Raw genomic sequence first — 26,246 nt, forward strand, 5'->3', positions numbered from 1 at the left:
TGTTCCCAGCTGTTTAAATTCAGATTTTCTTCTAGAGTATTATTAGCCAAGTCATAACCAAGGAGAATGATTAAGAGTATCATGATCCTTACAAGCAGTCATGGTGGCTTTGGCTTCTACGTTCATTTTTTTTTAGCCTCCTTTCAGTCACACAATTAGGATCACAGAATCTTAGTTTTAGATGTGGAAAGGACCTTAGAAGCCACCAAGTCCAATACCCTCATTTTACAGCGGAGGAAATTGAGGTCCAGAGAATTTAAGTGATTTGCCAGGGACACACAACTAGAAAGCATCTCAGTCAGGATTCAAACTCAAATCTTTTTGACTCCGTTCAATGCTGTACCTACTACGTCACCTAGCTGAGAAGTAAAGAAAATAATTATAATGAAAAAACACACATTTCTATAGTACCTTAAGGTTTATAAAGACTTGAAAGAGCTTTCCTCATACCAACCTTGTGAGGGGGGTATTATAAGTACCCATTTTATTGTATTGTACATGAGAAAACTGAGGTTCAGAAAGAAGTCATTTGCCCAGGATCACAAAGCTTGGAAATGTCAGATCCCTAAGGTCTCCTAATAGAAGACTTGCTTTGTCTATTGTTTTTTTTAAAATAATAATTTGACTGAAACTGAAGCTTAAATACTTTGGACACATGAGAAAACAGGACCCTGATGTAGAGAAAGATTGAAGGCAAAAGGGAAAAGGAAAGCAGAGGCTGAGATGGAAAGACAGTATCATGGAAATAATGAACTTGAACTTGGAGAGACTTTGAGAGATAGTGGAGGATAGAAGGGCCTGGTATGCTATGGTCCATAGGGTCATGAAGAATTGGACAAGACTGAACAACAAAAAAGCAAAATTCAGCACTAAAGGCTCTCCTCCCAGTGATGTGCCTCCCATACATATGCTAAGATCATACAAGATTCCATGGTGGGTACAACCCCAGAGATAACTTTGTTCAATGATTCTCTGAGCAACCGCATCAACTATACCAGGGGAAAAGCATGATTGTCAAAAGTGCCCATCACCAAGGTCATAGGGGATATCATGGTCAGAGTCCAAATGGAAGCGAGAAATCCCCTTTATACACTGAAAGGTCCTCCAAATGCTCCTTTTTGCCAATGATATTGCACTGATAACATTGGTCTCCAGAACCCTATAGGCTTCTTCAACAAAACACTGATTTTGAAAGGTAAAAGAGAACTCAGTAACCATCTGGTCCACCCCACGAATAAAAGGAACCCCCACCATAACAAATCTGACAAAGTGTCATCCAGCAGCTTCGTGAAGACCCCTGAGGAGGGGGAACCCACCCCCTCAAAGCAGTCTGCTCTCCACTTACAGCTCCAATTGTTAGAAGCTTTTTCCTGTTAGAAGCTTCTTTGTAACTTCTCCTGATGCCCAAGGTCCTGCCAAATAGAACAATCTGTCCTCTAAATGACAACCCTTCGAATACTTAAAGATGGCTAACATGTATCCCTTGAGCTTTCTTTTCTCCAGGCTAAACATGCTAAGTTCTTTTAACCATTCTGTATGACATGGACTCAAGGCCCTTTCCCATCCTGATTATATTCCTCAGAACATTCTCCAATTTATCACTGACTTTCTTAAACTATGGTGCTCAGGACTAATATGAAAGTCTGACAAGGGCAGAGTACAGGGGGACTATCACTTCCCCCTTCCTAAAAGATACGTGTCTGAATACAGTCCAAATTCACATTAATTCTTTTAAATGCCACATTACACTACTCACTTGTATTGAGCTTGTACTAAAACCCACAGATCTTTCTCAGAATAACTGATCTCTAAGCATGCCTCCCCAGTCTTGTACTTGTAAAGGTGATTTTTTTGTACCCAAGTACAAAATTGTACTTCTATATCTATTGCATTTCATTTTATTAGACTCAGACCATTGTTCTGATCTGTTAAGAACTTTTTGGACCCCAACTCTGCCCCACCCCCAACATCAGCTTGGTCATTTGTGCCAGAAAATTTGAGAAGACAAAGACTACCTTCTGCCAAGACTGACATGCAGTTGAGTTTATTTCTTAGTAACCTGTCCTGTTAGTTTTGTTTTGACAGAACCTTGCTTGTGTGTCTCCAGCAGAAAAGTTTATTTCACACCATTAACCAATTTGGTACTACTGTATATTATACCCTCCTACATCATTCATTACTCAGAATAGTCTTTTCCCATGAACAAAAGGTATAAAGACTCATCTTTGTCAGTTTCACTAGAATTGAGGGCAGGGGCATCTCTAAGGAAAAGAGAGAATTAAAAGAACTCTTCATATGTATTAATAAATTATATATGTGTACTACTATACTAACATATTGTACATGGTGCAAAACACATCAATATTTTTTAAAAGGATGAGATTTTAAAATAATTTTATTTTTATTATCAATATAAAAACTTTTATGCTGTTACTAAAATTTATAACATTTTTCAGTGAGAGCAATTTGAATATTCTATCTCATCTTTGAAAATCGTTGTTTAATATTTTGTGATACAAAGATACAGTTGTGATTCTAAGTTCCATTTATTTCAGTGCTTGGTTTCAATGGCTACCATAGGCAAAAGAGATACATAGATCCAAATGAATAAAGTGTAACCTGGGACAAGAGAGGGGAGGGGAGGCTCCAAGGATAGGTTCCTCATAAGGGGCCAGGCAAGGCATGACTCCTTCCCCTCGTGTACCTGGGAAGGAGCATGTGAGCTGACTGTCCTGAATAGCCCACACTGGCATAGTCAGGGAGAAAGGAAACCCCAAAGATAGGTAAGAACTGACCAGTTGTGCTATTCTCCTCAGTTGTGATATTTTTTATTTACCTATTGGTGTGTGTGACCCCACTTTGGAGAAAACAGCAATAGCTTTAGGTTACTAGATTTAAGTTTGGAGGCCTGGATTCATCCCTCATTTCTGATACTTTACTAGCTGTGTGACCATAAGCAAGTCACTCCTGGTTTCAATTTTTAAAAAATGTTTTATCGATGCACTTTTTCTTCTTCTTTTTTGTTTTTTTTTTACATCTCTATCACTAGGCACTATCATCTCTGACCAAAAAATAGAAGACCTCCCTTGTAATAAATAAATATAGTCAAGGAAAATAAATTAAAACATTGGCCATATCTGAAAACATTCAGTGTCCTCATCTACAAAATGGGACATTTTATAATCAGGGATATTGTTTTAAAAAAAGTAACTTATTTATCTTAAAACTCCAAAAATGTGAGTTATTATTATTTGATCATGATTATTATTCACAACCTCTGCTTAAGTGAACTATAGCTCCAGGCTTTCTTTTCCAATGCTTCTTCCTTCCAAAACCTCAAATTTGAAAACAAAAAACACTGTTATTAGCTCCTTCACACTAAGATTTAAATGCCTACTATTATCTCTCTCGGATAGATGGGAAGGGGTGATCTCTTACAAGGAATTAAAGTCTTAAAGTTATAACAGAGTTCAGGTAAATATTTCAGGGTTAGTTGCTTTGAAGGTATTGCCTAAACAGTCTGGGGCTGGAAGTCCAGTTCATTCCTGATTTTTTTAATCTCTGAGAAATTTCCTTTAGCCAGAACGCTGGTTCAATTAATAGGTAGACATATGCTTATCTAACCTTTTGTTGCTGTGATCATCGGATTTAGGGGGATAAAAGGCCCCATATATCACCTATAGTCTCTATTTTACAGAATGGGGAAACTAAGACCCAGAGAATTTAATTTGCCTAAGGTGACATGGCTACTAAGCAGCAGAGTCAAAATTAAACCTACATCCTCTAATTTCAAATTCCTTTCAACTAGATTCCCGTTCTGAATTTTCGAAGGCAGCCTTGTTGCCTGAGCTCATTCCTGTGCTTCCAAACACTATTGCCTGGGTAATTTATGTTACCTCGATTAAATTCAACCCCACCCCAGTCACCAGGCAAAATATTATTACCGCACATCCATCAACAGGTTTATTTTACTAAAAACAAATTTACCGAAAACATAATAGTGATACCAACAATAACAGCTGCTAGCATTTATTGTTGCTGTTCAGTCATTTAGTCATTTCCAATGCTCCATGACCCCACGGATCATAGCACACTAGGCTCTACTGTCCTCCCCGATCTCCCAACATCTGTCTGAGCTCATGTTTGCTGCTTCCATGACACTATGTATCTCATCCTCTGCTGTCCCCTTCACCTTTTGTCTTCCATCTTTCTAAGCATTGGAGTCTTTTTCCAAAGAATCCCGTCTTCTCATTATGTGGTCAAAGTATTTAAGCTTCAGCTTCTTCAGTATTTGTTGTTCTAATGAATAGTCAGAATGCATTTCTTTAAGTATTGACTGATTTGTTCTCTTTGCTGTCTGAGGAACTCTCAAAAGTCTTCTTCCGCACTAAAATCTGAAAGTGTCAATTCTGCTGCTCTTAGGTTTCCTTGTAGTCCAATTCTCATAGTCAGACATTACCACTGGAAAAACCATAGTTTTGATTCTATGGACCTTTGTTGTAAAGGTGATGTTTCTGTTTTTTAAGTATGCTGTCCAGATTTGCCATAGCTTTTCTTCCAAGGAATTCTTTTAATTTCATGACTGCAATCACTGTCCGCAGTGACCTTTGAGTCCAAAAATATAAAATCTGACACTGCTGCCATTTCTTGTCCTGCTAGTTGCCAGGAAGTAATGGGACTGGATGCCATGATCTTAGGTTTTTTTTTTAATGTTAAGCTTCAAGCCAGTTTTCATACTCTTTCACCCTCATCAAGAGACTTCTTAATTTATACAGGTTTGCAAAGAACTTTACAAATATTATTTCACTTGATCTTTACAACAACCCCTGGAAGAGGTGCTATTATTAATTAGCCCCATTTTACAGATGAGAAAATGGAGGCAGATAGAGGTTAAGTGACTTGCCTACTGTCACATAGCAACTAAGTAACTAAGGCTGGATTTGAACTCAGGTCTTGACTCAAAGTTCTACACATCCCTAACCCCATGTTATGTAGCATCAGGAACAAAAAAACAGCTCACTAGAAATCACGCTGGATTTGGAGTCAGAGGAATGAAGGTTGCATTCTGTCTCTGCCACTTACTGCCTGTGTGACCTTGGGCAAGTCACTTAACCTCTGTAAGAGTATGTTATAGGGGAACTGCATTGTGTCTACTTCATATTTGCTAATCTGTGTCCTCTCGCCCCTCCCACTGTCCAGGTTTATGCAAGAGAGGCAATAACTAGGAAGCCTGCTATCCTGAGAGTCAAGAACACCTGAGTTTATATTTTGCTTCTGTCAAATACTTATTGGCTATGTTACCTGGAGCAAGTTGCTTTAGCCTCCAAGTTCCCCAGACAAGTCTTTAAGTATATTGCAAAGTGTTGATAGATAGAGTTCCCTATAACTCTGTGATTGGTCTCCCTCCAAAATTTGTGTGCGTATTCCTTGTCTCCCACCCAATTTAGACATTTTAAGGGCAGAGACTGATTTGTTTTACTCTTTCTATCTCCAGCACCCAACATAATATTGTGCGTTTGATTTCATCAGTATAAGGAATTACCCACAATAATGCAAATTGGCAACCTCTGTGCAATTTAGCAATTGTGCGAGAGCACTTAGAGGTTACTAAATCAGCATATTCATATTTGTGTGACTTGCCCAAGATCAGATAACCAGTACATGTCAAGCTAGTTTTCACTTCCAAGGCTGACGCTCAATTCACTATACTATACTTGCCTCTAGCTTTGTCCATAGTAGGTGCTTAATAAATGCTTCCTAAATTGAACTGAATTACTTTAGTTCAGCAGAGGGTTCTGGGAAATAGTGGCCTTTCATTTGGACTGGAAAACCTTCTTCAGAATCATCTTCCTCTCTTTCTTCCACTCATCCCACAGTGCATCAATAACAAATCTCTCATCTGTCACCCCTTTACCTTCCCCAAATGATTTGTTTAAGAGTTGTTCCTCTGCTTCTGAAACTGGGAAAATTATTGAATTACAAGGCACAATGATTCAGTCAAAGCGAGCAGGGCAGAAAAACTAGAGATTGATGGTGATTTTTCTTTGCTTGTCTCTCTCTCAGACCCAGGAAGCAAAATGTTCTTCCTTCTCTCCTTTCTGACTGTGGGAGTGAAGCTCCGCCTGATAACAGGTAATGATAACAGTAACAACAATAAACAACCTTGTGAAGCAAGTAGCACAAGTGTTATTGTCCAGTTTAGCTAGAGCACCTGGTCAGGAGTCCCAAACCACTGTGACCCCAGTATCTTTGCTTGATGAAGGTGAGCTAAAGGATGTCATCTGCTATGGAACACTTTCACTATCCAGGCCATGTGGGGCCATAACAGACCATCAAGGAATATGAGAATGAATCAGGGACTCTTCCACTCAACAGAGGTCCTGAAAGCCTGCATAGAGAGCTATTCTCCCTCCCCCTCCTTCCACAAACAGCCTCATATTTAGGATTAGATACTGCAGTTCAAGCAAAATTTTTCCATCACAGGGATTTTTTTTCATTTCCAAATGTTAATGTACCTCACTGACATTTGCATTTAAAGAAAAACATTTTGTTTTAATACCATGATAGGTTTATTAGCAAGGCAGCTGGGTGATACAGTAGAGTGCCAGTCCTGCAGTCAGAAAGACCTAAATTCAAATCCAGCCTCAGACGCTTACTAGCTGTAAGTCACTTGACACTGCCTGACTCAATTTCCCCATCTGTAAAATGGGGATAATAATATCACCTACCTCCCAGGATTGTTGTGATGATCAAATGTGGAAACGTACATAAATCACTTCATAATCCTTAAAGCAATGCTAGCTATTGCTATTATTATTAATACCCTTCCCCCAACCTTTCTTCAAAAAACTCAGAGAATGTTAAAGTTGCAAAGTTCTTTGGAGATCTAGTCCAACCACTTCATTTTATAGATGAGAAAACCAAGGCTCAGAAAAGGGAAGTGAGTTGGTGAAGGGTTTGCTGTCTCTTCTGTCTCTCCAAGAGGTGGGATTTCCAGGCAGTGGACTGAGTGAGGTGACCTGAGCACTCCTGAAATCATGTTGGGGTTGGGATGCCCATTCTGAATCACCTTACTTAGTAGGAAGGTCTCAACCTATCACTCCACAACCACAGCCTTTTCTTTCTTTCTTCAAAGTCTATCTGATTGTATATTCATGACTGTATATTCATTTAGCTGACATGCTTCTCGGGGGTCCAAGGCAAGTCAAGGAATTTATTGCCACATTTCTGCTAAAGGATCACATCAGTCTGAGCATGGGACAATGGACAAATAATAATAATAACACTGATATCCAGCTAACATCATGTAAAATGCTATTAATACAGCATTTTCCAAATATCTCATTTTATCCTCATAACAACCCTCGAAGGTTGGTGCTGAGGCAGGCAGAGATTAAGTTACTTACCTTCAGCTATACAGTAGGTATCAGAGGCTGGATTCAAATTCGGGTCTTTTTGACTCCAAGTTCAGCAGTCTTTGCTGTGCCACCTAGCTGTCCCTATATGAAGGAATATGTGCTTTGTCTGCCACTTTAGACATTCCCAAGTCCCAGACCTCCTGAACCCTGGGCTACACAGAATTTTCATTAATCTTAGAGCCCTTGGCTAAGGTGACCCAAGGAATCATTGTCAGTAGGTTTTTTATGCAATAAGTCGCATAATTCAGTGATTTGTTTGTAGTTTCCTGAAGTTTTCATAGCTGCTAGCTCAGAGCTATGCGCCACTACAAAAACGCAAAACTTCTCAGAAAGTGGTGTTCCTCAAGCCCTTGGCTCTGCCAGCTGACAGAAGAACACATAGGGATAAGCTTTCTTTGCACAAAATCAAAGGCAAGGGTCTGAGGTGAGAGGAAAATCCACATTAAATCTGAGGAAAGAGAGTCTGGATTTTTTATTTTCCAATATGTAACAGACAAAGCAACATGGTTGTATCCAGGAAAGGGTATTTAGTATGAGTCTGAGCACTTACTGGTATTTGAATAGAATATATGAGTAAAGCTTCCTTTCATAATTACCTGGCACTCGGAAGCAATATCAAAATAGCTTCTCTTTAAACAAAGCAGAAGACAGTCGGTCAGTCAACAAGCATTTATTAAGTGCCTACTGTGTTCCAGGGACCATGTTAAGTGCTGAGGATTCAAAGAAATGCAAATGTACATATACACACATACACATGTACATACATATACATATATACATACATATATGTGCATATGAGACAAAGTACACACATGGCACATAGCATAGCCTAGCAGAGTACTTAGCACAAAGCAGGTGCTTAGTAAATATTTGCTGATTCATTGATATGCACCATACAGTCTCAGTACTTACATTTCTCTAACACTGAGAAGTTTACAAAATGCTTCCCACACATCATTCCTATGAGACTGACGGTATAAGAATTATTATTTCCATAATATAGATAAAGAAACCAAGGCTTAGGAAGTTGAAGTGACTGATCTATGCTCACAGGCAGTAAGTATCAGCAGTAGCATTTGAACCTAGGGTATTTCTTACCTGAATTTCTGATGCTTTTTCATACACACACATATGTACACACACACACGCACACATATAATTGTGTAAGCTATTCATACGAATAGGGGCAGTTAGATGCCACAATGGACAGAGCACGGGACTTGGAATCAGGAAGACTCATTTTCATGAGTTCAAACCTGACACCTCAGACACTTACTAGCTGTGTGACCCTGCATCTGTAAAGTCAGCTGAAGAAGGAAATGGCAAACCACTCCAGTATCTTTGTCAAGAAAACCCCAATTTGGGTCATGAAGAGTCAGGTGCAACTGAAAACTGAACAACATTCCTACCTATGCATATTAACAGTTTTGTGATATTTATATTTGAATATATTTGTATATTTATACATAATAGTATAATCCTAATCTCTAAAATAAAGATTACAGTTGCACTTACCTTGCAACACAGAGTTGTTGTGAGAAAAGTGGTTTGTAGGCTATAAAGCACTACAGAAATGGGAGTTCTAATTATGTTTTTAATTAATAAATTCCTGTATTTCATTTCTCCTAAGGCTTCCATTAACCAGGTGAATTGTTTGTATGAGGCGCTTTGCTTTAATGCATAATCAGGAGTAAATTTAACTGAGTTCGGAGTTCCCCGGCGTATTTTTGGTTCACGTCAGGGAGCTAAGTTCACAAATCACTTTTACTTGCTAGCAGCTTTTGCCACTTCAACGATTCCATTCAACAAACATCAAAGAAGAATCAACAACATTCAGATACTGTGCTAGATTCTTTTGTTACATAGATAGAAATATTAGCAGCCACTGCCCTGAAAGAGGTTATATTTTGCTGGGATAAAAGAGTGCACATGTAAATAAATACAGGGCAATTTGGGAAGGAAGAGAGCACTAACAAATAGAGACAATTAGGGAAGGTTTCACTGAGGAGGGAGCACCTGAGCTGAGCCTAAAGAAAGAGGATTCTGAGAGTCAGGTCTTATTAAATAGTGTATTCCAGGTATAATGGATGGTTTGTGAAAATGGACTGCAGGGAGAGATGACGTGTCAAGTTTGAGACCGGTAGTCCAGTTTTATTGTTACATGGGGGCGGGGGAAGGGGAGCAGTGAAGGGACATAATTTGAAATAAAGCTGGAAAAGAACAACCAGATTTTGAGGGACTTTTTAGTTTGCATTTAATCTTAAAGGCAGTAGTGAGCCAAGGAAGGTTTGGGGGAAGTAGAATTTGATAACTGAACCCTAAACGCTCCAGCAATCCTTAGCCTTCACCCAGTTATCCAATCACTTTGCATTCAATCAAAAATACTTAATGAGCACTTACTAAGGACAGCCTCCCAGCCACCCAGCTTAGCAATGTAGGTGTCATTCTGGACTCCTCACTGTCTCTTCACTTTGGGAAATGGGGTGCTATGTTAGGAAGATTATTTTGGCAGTTGTGTAGAAGAAGGTTGGGAAAGGGAGGAGTTTGGAAGCAGAGAGACTGGTTGAAAGGTTATTGCTGTAAGTCCAGGAAAGAAATGAAAACTTGAACTAATTAGTGGTCTTGTGAATAGAGAAAAGGCAACAATGGTGAGAAATGTTACGTTTAATAGGAATTTGAATTGGATATGGGAAATAAAGGAGAGAGAAGAATCAAGGGTAAGACTGAAGTTATGAAATGGGGTAAGTGGGAGGATTGTGGTGCCTTGAACAGAAGCAGGAAGTTTAGAGAAGGTTCAGGTTTATGGGAGAAGTTAATGAGAAGAGTTTTGGATATATTGAGTTTTAGATGATGATGAGTATTTAGATATTCACCATCCAGGACTAGAGAGATCAGGGCTGAGTATATTAGGATTTGGACACCATCTGCATTGAAATAATAATTGTATCCATGGATAGGATGAGATCACTAATAGAAGGAACTAGTATAGAATAAGAAGAGAAGAAAGCCTGGGACAGAGCTTCAGAAACACACATACTTAAAAAGAGGAGAGCTTTAGTTTAAAAACATCTTTTTTCCTAGTCTTGGAGCTCAACATCTGGTAAAGTCAGTCAGCTAGCATTTATTAAGCACTTACTATTTGCCAGGGATTGTGCTAAGTGATGGGGATACAAAGAAAGGCAAAAGACAGTCCCTGCTTATAGTCTAATGGGAGAGACAACATCCACACAATTATATACAAACTGTGTGTGTGTGTGTACACATATACATATATAATAAATTAGAGATAATCAACAAGGGAAAAGCACTAAAATTAAGGGGTGGTCAGGAAGGGCTAATTGCAGAATGTGGGAGTTTATCTAAGACTCAAAAGAAGTCAGAAAAGCTAGGAGGTAGAGATAAAGAGGGAGACAGTCCCAGGCATGGGGGACAGCCAGTACAAATGCTCAGTTGGGAGATGAAGCGTCACATTTGAGAAACAGCAAGGAGACCAATGGCACTGGAATGCAGCTTACCTGCTGGGGTGTATGGTATAAAAAGACTAGAAGGGTAGGAGGCAGGCAGGTTATAGAGGGCTTTATGAACTAAACAGAGGATTCCATATTTGATCAGGAAGGCAATAATAAGCCACTGGAGATAATTTAATGAGGTGGGAGTGGGGGTAGGGATTGTGACATAGACTTGCACTTTTGGAAGATCAATGTGACAGCTCAGTGGAAGATGAACTGGAGTGAGGGGAAACCTGAGGCATGGAAATCTACCAATAGGCTATTACAATAATCCAGGTGTGAGGAGATGAGGGCCTGCAGTAGGGTCAGAACTATTCTGATGGCAGCGTCAGAGAAGAGAAGGCAGTTATATGTGAGATATTAAGAACATAGAAATGACAGGACTTGGCAACTGATTGGATATGGGGGAGTGACAGGGAGCAAGAGTCCAGATAGTCACCAACATTACTAACCTGGATGACTGGGAAGACGGTGGCACCTTGCCCTTAGTAGGTTTTCATACAGTGTTTTTTGATTGAATGAATAAATGACTGGGGTAATGGATGAAGACTCAGGATTGCTGAAGTGATCAGGGCTCAGTTATTAAAGCATCATGGAAAGGCTCCCAACAAAGATCGCGAATCCACACATCTAGAGCTGTGAGGGACATAAGAGGTTATCTAGTCCAAACCCTTCATTTTATAGATGAGGAAACTTAGAGCAAAAGAGGTTAAATAATTTGTTTATGGTCCCACAGGTAGGAAGTATCAGAGATAAGATTTTAACCCAGATCCTCTTATTTCAGAGGCAATGTTTTTTCCACAACTAAAGGAGGTTTAATTTTACATGAGACATAATTAGAAAGGAGCCCCACTGAAGGATCTTAAAAAGGAAGTAGCTTGATAAACAATTTTTGATGAGGATAATTTTTGACCATTTAAAAGGAAGTGGGACAAGGATAGTTGTGTTACCCCAGGTGTAGGATGTTTAGGGATGTAAGAAAGGGCAGTGACAGTGTATCTAAAAAATAATGCAAAAGGAAGAGTTCCTGATGTGTGAAATGAGAGGAGGCCCAGATGAAGTTATGAAGCCACAGATTATAGATTCAAAGACCATCACATTTAGGAGGGTCCTTAGAGACCATCTAGACCAAACCTTTCATTTTACAAAAAAAATGAGATCTAGATTAGGGAGAGTGACACACATTAAGGTTACACTAATAATGACAAAGTCTCTTGACATGTATTCAATTGATCTATTCACTGTACCATGCAATCCATGGGGGTGATATGGGGCTGGCCTTTTTTGTCCCAGCCAAGACAAAATTGGAGTCTGTGGGCAGATAATGCCATGGTATTTTTGTTTTGTTTCCCCCATAGGTTTATTTACAGTAACTGTTCCCAAGGAACTGTATATAGCGGACTATGGTAGCAATGTGACAATGGAGTGTAACTTTGACACTGGAGGACAAGTGGACATTGAAGCATTGAGAGTCACTTGGACGAAGGATGAAAGGAAAATTGTGAATTTTCCTAGTATACAGAAAGACTTGGAAATTCACAGTGAGCACAGTGGAAGAAGAATGACGTTGTTAGAGGACCAGCTGTCTTTCAGGAAAGCCTTGCTTCATATTAGGGATGTCCAGATAATGGATGCTGGCCAGTACCACTGCCTGCTTCTTTATAGGGATGCCGCGGACTACAAGTATGTCACTCTGCATGTAAAAGGTTGGTTATCTTGTAAGGGTGCACGATCATATGTGAAGGCGGGTGAGGATGTATTAAGGATAAAAGGGTGAATGAAGGTATGTTTCAGAATATGTGAGATCCCTTGAATCTTGGACACAAAAGGCTCTAACTCTGGGCTTGATTAGACTTGGTTCCATTCACAGCGAAGCCTGACCCCAAACAGAAGGAGGCAGACATTTTCTTGTATTTTCTGGTTCGTTATGTCCCCACCTGAAGTCCAGGAGTCAGCATAGTATGGTGGAAAGAAAGAGGCATTTCAAGTCAGATGGCCTGGGTAAAAATCCTGCCACTACCATTTATTAGCTGTATGATATTGGGCAAGTCACCCAACTTCTCTGGGTCTCAGTTCCTCACCCACAAAATGAGGGAATTGGACCAGATATTAAGATTCCTTCCAGCTCTAAATCTATGGTCCTATAATCTCTACAACAAAGCTTAGGTATGGCTCATGTCTAGGGTCTCCTTTAAAAGAGATTACTAGAGTCTCTTCTAGTAAAGGGTATTCAATGTATAAAACAGCAGATACAGGTTTAGGACAGACAGTTACTTCACAACAAAAGAAACGCTTAAAATGCAAAAGGCTCATAAGGGCTCAATACACACTTAAGAAATAAACTATAACTCATTCCCTCAAATACACTCCAGGGAGACAAAGACCTACGGGAGATTTATGAGACTGCTTAACATATATTTCACATTCACCTCAAATATATACTGTCCAAATGGCAACTCAGCATCCATAGCTTCTGGACAGTCAGTCACAAATGGCCCATCCTCCTGGAAGAGGTATTCTTTTTCTCCATGAAAGCTATAGTTACAGGGAATACCTCCCACTATTGGGCAAGCAGCATCCAAAGCAATGACTCTCCATGAGTCATGAGAGACTCGACTCTACTCTATCATGAGATAGCCACCAAATCTGACAGCAGTAATCTCTTGGGATTATTGTTTGATGACCTGTGTTCAAGGAAAGAAACACAAAGCAAAGAGGCAGCCAAGAATTTGAAGTCCCATTTCAGGCTCACCTAGGCAAGCATCTGTTCTCACCACTATGTATGTGGCTGCCGTAGGTATTGCTGGGGGTGGGAGGGCGCAAGTGAGAGGTGAGAAAAATTCTCTCCTCACCCCCTCCTTTTGCGATCCTTTTGTGATTCTCCCAATTATTAGTGCCCTCATCCCCAAATGACACTGAATTTACCTTATTTTTTTTGCATTAATTTATCTGTGTATATTTTGCTTCCCCCAGTAGACCCTACACTTCTTAATGGAAAGAACTCTTTTTTTCTTTGTATCATCAGTGCCTAACACAGTGATTGGTATCTACTAGGTCTTTGATAAATATTCTTGATTCACTTAAGCTGTCCAACAGTAAAAGAGGTACTACCCTCCAAAATAGTGGTATCTCATTCTTTCAGAACCCCATAGTAAAGGCTGAGTGGTCATTGGTTATGACTGATATAGAAAGGATTGCACCCTGAGCACGAGGCTAGACCCAGTGACTCTTAGCATCCCACCTCTAAGATTCTATGATACATGATTCCACGAAAATTGCTCATCTTTTCTTAAGAAACTTGCCCTCAGCCCAACTTCCACATTTTGTGGGGGGTGGGTGCATAATGCTCCCATTTCACTTCTCAAACAAGAAGTAGATGTGATTTTTGATATGGCTGTATATACTTACTTAGATGTGTACATGCTGTTTCCCTGTATAGAAAGTAAACTTCCTGAGGGCAGGAATTGCTTCATTTTTGTTTTTGTAACCCCTGCACTTAATATGACACCTGGCACACAGTAGGTCCTTAATAAATGCTAGTCAATTGTTTCCCAAATCCTGATGATTTTTTCTACCAAACTTCACTCTTTTATGTTTTCCTTTCAGCCTCCAATTCAAATATCTAATGCACCCACTAGTCATTTTCTGACTAGATTTGTTGTTTAGTCATTTCTGTCACATCCAACACTTTGTGACCTCAGTTGGGATTTTCTTAGCAAAGACACTGGAGTGGTTTGCCATTTCCTTCTCCAGCTCCTTTTACAGATGAGGAAACTGAGTGACTTGCCCTGGGCTTCACAGCTACTAAGTGTCTGAGGCTGGATTTGAACTCAGGTCTTTCTGAGTCTAGGCCCAGTGCTCAATCCATTGTTCTACCCAGCTGCCCTTCTGACTAGGTTATTTTATTCAATTTAAAAAAAAAAACCTTTATTGCAACCTTCTAGGTCCTGGCTTTTTCTACTTTTGTCCTCTTTCCTGAAAACGTCTACTCAAGTCACCATTTCACATAGTGCTACATACACAGTGAATACTTTCTGTTGGTGAGGATGAAGAACATGATGGCAATTTGCCTAATGTTTCATTCCTGTTTCTCATTAGTCTGTAGTATCTCTCTGTATATCAGGATCAAATGATTTTCACCCTCAACTAGTGAGTAGTCTAAGAGTTACATAAATTAAGCTGCCTTTCAGTCCTATCCGGGTAAGTAAAGCCATTATCACTACTCTTTATTGCTTCCATTCCCAGCTTTCTACTTTCTCTATTCATCCCTATGCCTGAATAGGCTTCTACAAAAAGTATTCATTTAATCATTCATTGATTTATCCAACAAACATGGCATATCTATTGTGTGCAGAGCACTGTTGTAGGGGCTTGGAGCAAGCAGGTTTAGATAAGACAGGGCCCCCAGCCTTCGTGAAGTTTACACAATAGTAAGTTACAACAGTAATTTACATAATAGTAATAGTAGGGAGAAAAAACACCAACGCCAACAGCCATAACTCCCACTATTACATGATTTAGTGTGTTAGCCAGTTGCAAACATCATAAAATTCTATTTCCTTCCAAAAAGCCTTCTCTGCCTGCTTGGAAGTCTGGTAATGATTTTCTCCACTTCTCACCCAATGCCAACAAGCAACTCATATTTTCCACAGCTTACTGATGTCCACAAATTAGGTCAATATTTACTGAACTATTTTTAACGTGATCCCTTGCTAAATCATTTTCTCTGTGTCGTACAATTTATCTTTCTATAAAACAGCTAACATTTATCTAGTGTTTTAGGATTTGCATAGCCCTTTATAAATATTCTCTAATTTTAGCCTCACAACCACCATGGGAGATAAGTGCTATTATTATGCCAAATTTACAACCACAGAAACTGAGGAGGCAGAGATTAAATGACTTGCTCAGGGTCATACAGCTCGTAAGGGTCTGAGGCGAGATTTGCTCTCAGGTTTTGCTGACTCTAGGTCTGGCACTTGGAGGAATCAGTATCACCAATGCCTGTTTTAGATCTTCAGTGTCTGACTTTTTTTTGTAATAATACACAGAGAACAATTAAGTGTGTGAATGCTAAGTAAATATCATCAGCTCATGATTATTTGAGGGTATCTAGTACCTGTTTCTGGCTTCTCCTCCGGCAGAAGAAATGAAAGACTCCTTGCCCTCATAGAGCTTATATTTTCTTGCTAGTTGCCCCCAGGAAAAGCTTTAGTTGAGGAAAAGGACCCACATGTACAAAAATGTTTAGAGCAGCTCTTTATATAGTAGCCAGGAATTGGAAATTGAGGGGATGCCCATCAATTGGGGAATGGCTGAACAAGTTGTATATGAGTGTAATAGAATACTATTGTGCTATAAGAAATGATGAGCAGGTGGACTTCAGAAAAACCTGGAGAAACTTACATCAACTGATGCTGAGTGAAGTGAGCACAACCAGGAGAACATTTTATACAGTAACAGCAACATTGTGCGATGACTAACTTTGATAGACTTACCTCTTCTTAGCAATGCAAGGATCTAAGACAACTCCAAAAGACTCATGATGAAAAATACTGTCTGCAACCAGAAAAAGAACTACAGAGTCTGAACACAGATTGAAGCAAACTGTTTGCTCTCTTTTTTTTTGTTCTTTCTTGTGGTTCCTCCCATTGGTTCTAATTCTTCTTTACAACATGACTAATGTGAAAATATGTTTAATATGCATGTAGAGCCTATATCAGATTGCACACCATCTTGGGGTGGGGAGAGAGGAGGGAGGGAGAGAAAATTTGGAACTCAAAATCTCATGATTGAATGTTGAATGTTGAAATCTAAAAATAAATAAATAAAATAAATTTTTAACAGCTTTAGTTGAAACAGTTAAAAAGGTATTCCAAGGGTTTTAATTAATTTTTCAATTCAATAAACATCTGTCACCTACTATGTACAGGGCTCTTCTAGGCAGAAATATATTATATAGATATGAAATATAAATATGAAAAGTGACATAGTTCCTGCTCTCAAGCAGCTTATGGTCTATGAGGAGGGAGAGCGGTCCATCATGCACAATTTAGTATTAACACAGGGCAGTGTATGATATGGGCAAGGGAAAGATGCAATTAAAGTGCTCTAGGAACCTTAATGTAATTATATTTCCTCTCCTAGCCATGACTGTGATGATGATCAGAGTTTCCTTTATTTTTAATAGCAAGAGAAGAAACTCCTTGCCTTCCAGTAAGTAGACCATAAGCTCCTTGAGGGTAAGAACTGTCTCATTTTTCATATTTATATTTCATATATATTTCCACCCAGCAGAGTGATGCACATAGTGTTAACTGAATTACGAAATTAATTAAAATCCTCAGAACACCTTTTTAACTGTTTCAACTAAAGCTTTTCCTGGTAGCAACCATCAAGAAAATATAAATTCTATGAGGGCAAGAAGTAAGGAATAAATGAAGTAGAAAACGAAAACTTAACTCCATTTTCATTTTTCCACTGCCTAGCTTCCTACAAGACAATAAATACTCAAGTCATCAGGGTCCCAGGAAGCAATGAAATAGAGCTTACCTGTCAGTCTAAAGGCTATCCTCTGGCAGTGGTATCCTGGCTAAACATCAGTGAACCTGCGAATACCACCCACTCAAAGACCCCCGAGGGTCTCTACAACATCACCAGTGTCCTGAGGCTAAAGGACAACACTCATAGGAACATCAGCTGTGAGTTCTGGAATCAAGATACCCAAGAAAGGACGTCGGCTGTTTTAGGTAACCCTTGATGCCCCTTTCAAATATCAGGGTTGCCCGTGGAAGGGGGTTGTTTATCAAATGCTTTTTGGCAACAACACATAATTGAGGCAAGTTCCATAACTCATTTCCAGAGACTGTAATCTCATCTTGCCTTTTCCTTGGGAAACCTAGACCCTTTCTGGTGATAACCCACATTTTGATGTCTCTTGGGAGTTCCAAATGTCTGTTCTCACAACCCTGTGAGTATTTTTATTCCCTTTTTGCAGGTGAGGAAACTGAAGCAAAGTAACTGACTCATAATTGCACAGCAAGTAAATGTCAAAGTTGGCATATTCAGACTCAAGTTTCCTGAGTCTGAGACCAGAGCTCTTTCCATAATACCCCTCAGGCTCTTAAAAAAGGGCTTCACAGTAGGGTTGAATGGTTTTCTTTACAAGAGCCCTTGGCTCCAGGCAAAAAGGCTTATTGTCCTCCAAATACTTCTTGACTTTCCTCATCCTCTCCTCTTTGCCTAAATCTTATACGCCCTTCAAGAACCGGCTGGTATGCCTCTTTCATAAAAGTTTTCCAGATGACTCAGTCTTCCCTCCTCTACTGACCAAGTTGGCACTTGCTGCCTTTTGTCTCTTCCTCAGGGTGCTTTGCTGCTGGTTGATACCTTCTTGCCTATAATTTTAGCTCTGCTATTTACCGCCTATATAATTTTGGGCAAATGATCTTCTGGGCTTCAGTTTCCTGATCTGTAGATTCAGGGTGTAGGTAAGATGATCTCCAAGGTCCTTTCTAGCTTGAAATGCTCTGTTCTAAAGGGACAGTTAGTCTTTCTAAGCCTCTGTTTTCTCATCTGTAAATGGGGATAATTACAGAGTGCGATGGATAGAGTGCTGGGCCTGGAGTCAGGAGGACTGGAGTCCAAGTCCAGCCTCAGACACTTATTAGTTGTGTGACCCTAGGCAAGTCACTTATCCTCTGCCTCAATTTCCTCAAATGTAAAATGGGGACCCTGGAGAAGGAAATGATAAAGTACTCCAGTATATTTATGAAGGAAATCTCACTGGGGTCACAAAGAGTTGGACCCAACTAAAAAACGACTTAACAACAAAAATGGGGATAGTGATAAGTACAGAAAGCTGTAGAAATGGGAGTAATAGCAATAACTATCATTATTTCTACCCATTGGGCTTACCCTAGGCACCTGAAGCCAATGCAAAAACCTAATCCCTCTACCAGAGGGATCTGAAGACGGTAGCCTTTTCCCTCCTTAGGTCATTTTTTTCTCCAGGATAAACCTTTCCAATTCTTCCAACCATTCTTATATGACAATAGGAATGGATATGGGCTCTTTCCCAGAGTGCCCTTGATCATTCTTCTCCCTCTTCATACCTTCAGGGTTGCATCAGAGACTTTGAGAGTGTGCTCAGTACTTCCCTCTTTGGCTATTGTGAACTCTAAAACTACTTGGTCACTTTCTCTCAAGGTTCCCAACATTTCCATGGCACCGACCAATTCTTCCTTCTCGGTGAGAATTAGATCTAGAATAGTAACTTACCTCATCATTTCCTCTATTTTCTGGGTAATGAAACTATTAGCAGGTGAAGCATTTGTCAGACTCTCTGCTTTTCAGCAGAATGAGACCTCTAATAGATATCCAAATTGTTCCTATTCTGTCTTGTTTCTGTGCTAGTTTGAAATCCTTTTTTTTAATTTCACTTTTTTTTGTTATTCTTAATGTGCAAACACTTCAGCAAACACGTCCATGTACAAAGGGCAGAAAAGTAGAGTTATGTGAAACCATGAATCAGTTATGTAGTGATTAGTTTTTTTAAGTATATAATAAATGCAACACATTAATTCCAAAGCTGTCTTGGTTGATTTATGTCTTCCACTGAGTTTCCTTATGTTCTCTTCTGTGCATTTTAATAAATGCTATACTAGCATTTTTTCTTTCTTTTCTTTTTTCGGCATCTCTATTACTACCCTCTCTCTTCCCCCAAATTCTCCCTCCACCATCCCCAACCCTGGACAAAAAAAGAGGTTGTTAAACTTTACTTTGTAACAAATAAGCACAGTCAATCAAATAAAAAATCGACAAACATTATCTATATCCAGAAATGTACATTCTGTATCTCTGGACCATCACCCCTCTGTCAGGAGGTAGGAAACATGTTTCATCATTAGTTTTCTGAACTCTTGGCTGGTCATTGTGCTGATTAGAGTTCTTAGGTTTTTCTAGGTTGTTTTTCTTTATAAAATATAATGGTCAATGTATAAACTGATCTCCTAAGTCTATTCATTTTGCTTAGCATCAGTTCATCTAAGTTTTCCTGGGCTTCTCTGACTTCATTCATCGTTTTTGCTATTTCTTACAATACAGCGATATGACTGCATTCACATTCATGATTTGTTTAGCCATTCTCCAGTTGATGGGCACTCCTTTATTTTCCAGGTCTTTGCTACAACACACACATACACACACACACAGAGTTGCTGCTGCTACTATGGGTCTGTTCTTTCTTTTTTTGATGTCTTTGGATTTTTGTAATATCTCTCAAGAGAAATTTGTGCATATTTTCCTTTTGGCAAGATAACCAGTCATATATACTCAGAATATTTTCCCCTCTGTTTATGCTCACCCAGATGCTCTGCTTCATGTATCCATTCTCAGGTTCATGGATTTTCATATCTTGTCTGACGCAATGCTAATACTCTACCTCTTCTACATGATCATTTTTCTTTTGAGCAAGGCATAAGCTTCAATGATTCAATTAAACTCAGGAAGCATTTATTAAGAACCTACCCCATGTCTGCCACTGTACTATGTGCTGGGCCTGGAGTCAGGAGGACTGGAGTCAAAAGTCAAAAATTAGATAGTCCTTGCTCTCAAAGAGTTTTCCTTCTGTGAACATCTTAATCTCAATGAATATCTGTTGATTGAATACCACTGGTGTTGGGTCACTCCAACCCCAATACCCTCCCCTAAAGGATTATGTCTATGCAAGGGCAGGAAAACTATATGGTAGCTGATAGTGCCCATGCGGTTCTATGGTTTCCTGGTGTTGATACTATCACTGACTTCCCTACAAACCTCTTAATTTCAGTTTCCTAAAATGCTTCATGTGTTTCCACTCCACTGTACTTAGACTTGTTTACCTCTTGTCTACCATCCATATCTCCATCAGACATCTGTTCTTGGCTTCTTAGGGTGACCACATTCTTCTCATAATTGGAGTGGTTGACAGCCCTTCTCAATGTATCGTCAAGGCAAGCACAAGTGGAAATTTTGAAATTTTGAACAAGTGTACCTCAGCAGCTTGTGGAATGGCTTAAGATATGTCCAAGTCCATTTAGTGATAATTGGCTCCCTGGATCATTTTTTTTTATTGCTTTTTTTTTTGATTGTTTTACAGAATTTCTTCCTTGCAAGTTTTTTTTAAAAGTACTTTTTTTTGGAAATTCTAAAAATTTATTTTAAACTTCAATACAAAACAAGAAAAAAAATTGCCATGTACACAGCAGAACATAAGAGAGGGTTCAATATAAAACGATAAATGTCTATCTCAAGAAAAATTATATAATAAATACTGCATATTGTTTTCAATACTGCCCAGCTTTTCTTTGCTTCCTTATAGGTTTTCTTTTATTCTCTGCCATGCACTTTTTGCTTTATTTTTTCCCTTCCCTAAAAAAGGCTACAATTAAGCATGGATATATATGTATACATACATACACACACACATATATACACACACATACATATATACACACATACATATATACATACACACATACATAGATATCTATAAACATACACACATATATACACATACACTTATACACACATATATAAGACTGTACTATGCTCATTTCCTCCTATCATCAGTTTCTCTGAAGGTGGATAGCATCTTCCTTCATAAGTTCAAGTCTTCCCATGTTTTTCTAAATCAATTAGCTCATTTCCCACATCACAACAGTATTCTAAGACAATCACATCCTATCTGAAAGACTATCTATGAAAGCTTTTCCCCCAATTTCCTGCATTCCTTCTATCCTTGGCTGCATAGGTTTTATTTATACAAGAAAATTTTAATTTAAAGTAATCAAAATTATCCATTTTACACTTCAACAATTCTCCCACCTTATAATATAGTTTAAGGTCTGATACCACTGAATCTACTTCTTTTACATCTTTTTTTCTGGTTTATTTGAAGTTCCTGACTTTTTGTTCTTCTAAATGAACTTGGTTATTTTTTCTAAATTAGTAAGATAATTTTTTAGTAATTTAATTGGAATGGCATTGAATAAACAGAATAGTTAGGTAAAATTGTCATTTTTCAAAATTATATTGGCTTTACCTACTCATGAACAAGAAATATTACTTCAATTATTTAGGTCTGACTTTATTTGTATAAAAAGTATTTTATGTTTATGTTGATATAGTTCTCATGTCTGTTTTGGCAGGTATACTCTCGGGTATTTTATACTATTTAATTATTTAAATGGTCTAAAACAATATTGAATAGTTTTTTTGCTGACACATAGTGTAGTTTCCCTATTTTTTCTCTTTTGATTAAATCTATTTTAGCTTTAACTTTGTCTGCAATCATGATTATTACCCCTGCCTTTTTTTAACCTAATAAATTCTACTCCTGACCTTTATTTTATCTTTGTGTGTATGTTTCATATAATTTTATAGCATTTCTTGAAAGCAACATATTGCTGAATTCAAATATTTAATGTGCTATCAGTTTCCATTTTATGGGCAAATTCATCCCATTTACATTCTAAGCTATAATTACTTGTGTTATTTTTCTCCTTCCTATTTTTCCTCACTATCTTTCTCACCTGATTCCTATCCCTCTTCACTCCTCTGCTTTACTTCTACCTACTACCTTGCTTACTTGCCTACTCCTTATCCTACTCACTCCTCCCATTGTCCTTCCCTTATCCTCTCCCCAACCCTATCCCCTTGCCCTCTTATTGCTTTCTGAATTTAAAAGACTTTTATACCTTTCTAGATATATATGTTGTCCCCTCTTTAACCCATTCCTAATGAAAATAAGGTTCTAGCACTACCCACTCCACCTACTGGCTTCTTCTGTATCAGTTTTCCCTTTAACATCTCATTTGTATGAGATAACTACTCCTTTTTATCTCTTCCTACACAGTTTTATTTTTAGAATGACCCCATCATACTCAGTTCAGCCTTTCTTTCAAACTACCCAAATAATAATGACAGTCATAAGAGAATGGATCATATTTTCATATATAAGAAGTAAACAATTTGACCTTATTGAGTCCCTTATAATTGGTCTTTAATATTTATTTTATACTTTTCCTAGATGTTATATGTTGAATTTTCCCTTAAGTTCTGCTGTTTTTGTCACAACATATACCTGAAAGTCTTTCAGTTCATTAAATGTCCTTTTTTTCTTTTCATTCAGAAATATACTTAGCTTTGCTGGGTAAATTACCCTTGGTCTTAACCCCAGCTCTTTTGCTCTATGAAATATAGTATTCCAAGACCAGTCCTTCAATGCAGTAACTTCTAGGTCTTGCGTAATCCTTATTGTAGCTCCATGATATTTAAATTATTTTTTTCTTGTTGCTTCCAATATTTTCTCCTTAACCTGAGAGCTTTGGAACTTGGCAATGATATTTCTGCAAGTTTTACTCCTGGGATCTCTTTCAGGTTGTGATCAGTGGATTTTTTTTTTCTATTTTTGCTTTCCTTTCTTGTTCTAGAACTCCAGGGCAATTTTCCTTGATAAGTTAAGATTTTTTTTAATCATAATTTTCAGGTGGTCTGACTAGTCTTATATTATTTCTCCTTGATCTATCTTCCAGATAAGTTGTTTTTCTGATGAAATATTTTACATTTTCTTCTATTTTTTATTCTTTTGATTTTGTTTTATTATTTCTTGGTGTCTTAGAATGTCATTGGCTTCCATTTGCCCAATTCTCATTTTCAAGGAATTATTTTCTTCCTTAAGTTTTTGATTCTCTTTTTCACAGTGGTTGAATTTCTTTTCATAATTTTCTTGCATTAACATTTTTTTTCTAATTTTTTCTTGATTTCTCCTATTTGATTTTTAAAGTCCTTTTTTTTTAAGCTCTTCCAAGAACTCTTTTTGTGCTTGGAGCCATTTGATGTTTCTCAGTGAAAAAGAAGTGGCTTTTTAAAGCTCCATTATCCTCCTCTGAAAATGAACCCATATCTTTTCTATCCCCATAGTAGCTATCTATGGTTGAGTTCTTTCTCCTTTGCTTACTCATTTTTATTTGTTTATTTCTGTTTTATTTTGTTTTTAGCAGCTATTAGTATCAAGTTCTCAACCTGAGGTATGTGGAATGATGTCCCAAGTCTCAGACCCTTCGCACTGTTATTTTCTGAGGTCTGTCCCAGGGCTCAACCTTGGGCTCTCTTCTCTACTCCTAAGCCACAGCTAGGGCCTCTAGCCAACCTGTCCTGAAAATGATCTTGCTCCCTGTGTGGTCCCTCCAGTGGCTGCAAACTACAGCTGTCCAGTCTGCACTGGAACTGAAACCAGGAACTCTCCTCTCCAGCAAGTGCTCAGAGCCAGCCAGGTCTCTGCTCCACTGCTACTGCAATCACCAGGCCTATGCTAGCTCCTTCTCCCCCAAAGCAGCAGCCCAGCCCAGAAAATGTCAGGTCAGCACAGCTGTGCTTGGCTTCCCTAAACAGCAGAAGGTCCTTCAAACTTCTCAATTCAGCAGTCAGACCCCCACACTGTCAGTGAGATGAACGTTTCTAAGGCTGGGGCTGCCTCCCAACCCCAGCTGCCCCCAGGGATTGTTGTTTGTTGATTCTGCAGAGTTGGCCTGGAGGTGTTTGCACTTCATTAAGGCCAAACCTCCACCCCCAGAGGTCAGACAAGGCTTTACCCCGGTCTTTCTTTCTGCTGCTCTGAGGTCAATGTACTGTCATTTCTGTGGAGGAAATTTGGAGAGCTGAAAGTTTTCTGACCTACTCTGCCATCTTCCCAGAATCCTCCCCCAAAAGTACATTTCACCCGAACAGCTCAAAAAGCTTTATAAATGACAAACTCCTAGAGGGCAAGAACCAACTTTGTTCAACTCAATTCAATTCAACTGATAATTCCTGAGTACCTTAGCAACATAATAGGTGGCATGAGGCAGGCGGTTGGTATGTATCAGAATCCCTGTTCAAACTGGCCACCTATTAACAGTGTTCTGGTGTGACTTATTTCTGCAGATCCACAGGAAATTCCAGATGAAAAATTACCCCTGACTTATATTCTCATTCCCACCTGCATCATCATCTTGATTTTTGTGGCAGCCGTGATATTCCTTAGAAGACAACTTTGCCTGAAGGACTCACACAGAACGGGTAAGCTGCCTCTATTGCTTGCTTTGACTCATAATGAAAAAAGGGCTGGACTTTGTTGGAGTCAGGAAATCAAGCATTCAAATCTTGGCTCTGATCCTTAATAGCTGAGCAAGTCGCTTCATCTCCTTGGGCTCAGTATCTTCATCAAACCATTGAGTTTGAACTATATAATCAGTAGGGACCTTTTTAGCTCTCTGTTCTACATCTCCATGATACTATAAACTCCACTCTGATCTGCTGGTTTTGATTTGATGTTCCCATAGTCTTTCCCCTAAACTAGCTGGTGCTGATCTTTGGTAAGGAAACACTTGTTTTCCTTTTAAGTTTTTAAAAAAAATTTTTGGGGTGGGAGAAATGTTCTGTTCCTTCAAGCATAACTGCCTTGTTCTGCTCAGTCTCTGATCCATGGATATGTTAGTGTTTATGAGATCCAGATGTTAAGAGTAATTCTGCTGGCTCTGAGGACCATGTTGATGAGTGTTAGCCTTTCAGAGTGCAGAGGCATACAGTTTCAGCATGGAAGGGACCTCAGCTGCTATCTCCCCTAAACCTTACTAGCCTCCACTTGAAGACCTCTAGTAACAAAGAACTCACTATTTCCTGAGACAGTCCATTCACATTTATAGACAACTCTGATTCTTAAGAAATTTTTTCTTATTCTGAGCCAAAATCTACTTATGTGCAGTGGCCACTGTTCAGAGCAGTTCTGCCGCTCTGAGGCCAAGCAAAAAACTCAAATCCCTTTTCCAAGGATCAGAATTTAGGTCATCCAACTCCCAGGCCAGTGCTCCTTATAAGAGAGAGAAGATTAAGCACCCCACAGAACCCTCAGGGGTGACTCAGCCTTTTTGATTTTAATTTCCCAGCAGAATTCATTTCTGACTCTCCCCACTGTTAGATTTCCTAGAAAATCCTTGTAGGGATATCTCTCCATGGTAATTTGGATCAGGTGTTTGGACACGGATAGAAATAAAAAGGAAGAGGCACTCTGCACGGTCTTTCTTTTCTTTCATCCTGCTGGCCCCTTCACTTAAGCCTGTCCTGAACTCTTGGACAAGGTAGGAAAAGAAAGTTCCTTTGACTAACACCCTGCAAAATGGAAAACCAGCCATGATGTCAATATGTTCAACGTTAGGATTAGAGCAAGAGAACCTCATTCCAGCTCTGCTGTGTACCACCTTTGTGACCATGGACAAGGCACTTCCCCTCTTAGGACTCA

The 26,246-nt window shown here is 38.9% G+C and overlaps 1 protein-coding gene across 1 annotated transcript in view; it reads left to right on the forward strand.

The window, feature by feature from the left end:
• Positions 1–26,246, forward strand: part of PDCD1LG2 (programmed cell death 1 ligand 2) — a 54,335-nt gene that overhangs the window by 16,299 nt on the left and 11,790 nt on the right. The window contains exons 2-5 of the mRNA XM_036738799.1: positions 6,064–6,132; positions 12,286–12,633; positions 17,416–17,676; positions 24,893–25,027. Coding sequence (XP_036594694.1) covers positions 6,078–6,132; positions 12,286–12,633; positions 17,416–17,676; positions 24,893–25,027 — 799 coding nt within the window. The 5' untranslated portion in view covers positions 6,064–6,077. The remainder of the gene's footprint in view (positions 1–6,063; positions 6,133–12,285; positions 12,634–17,415; positions 17,677–24,892; positions 25,028–26,246) is intronic.

This window comes from Trichosurus vulpecula, chromosome 9, assembly GCF_011100635.1.
Source record: "Trichosurus vulpecula isolate mTriVul1 chromosome 9, mTriVul1.pri, whole genome shotgun sequence".
Lineage (NCBI taxonomy): Eukaryota > Metazoa > Chordata > Mammalia > Diprotodontia > Phalangeridae > Trichosurus > Trichosurus vulpecula.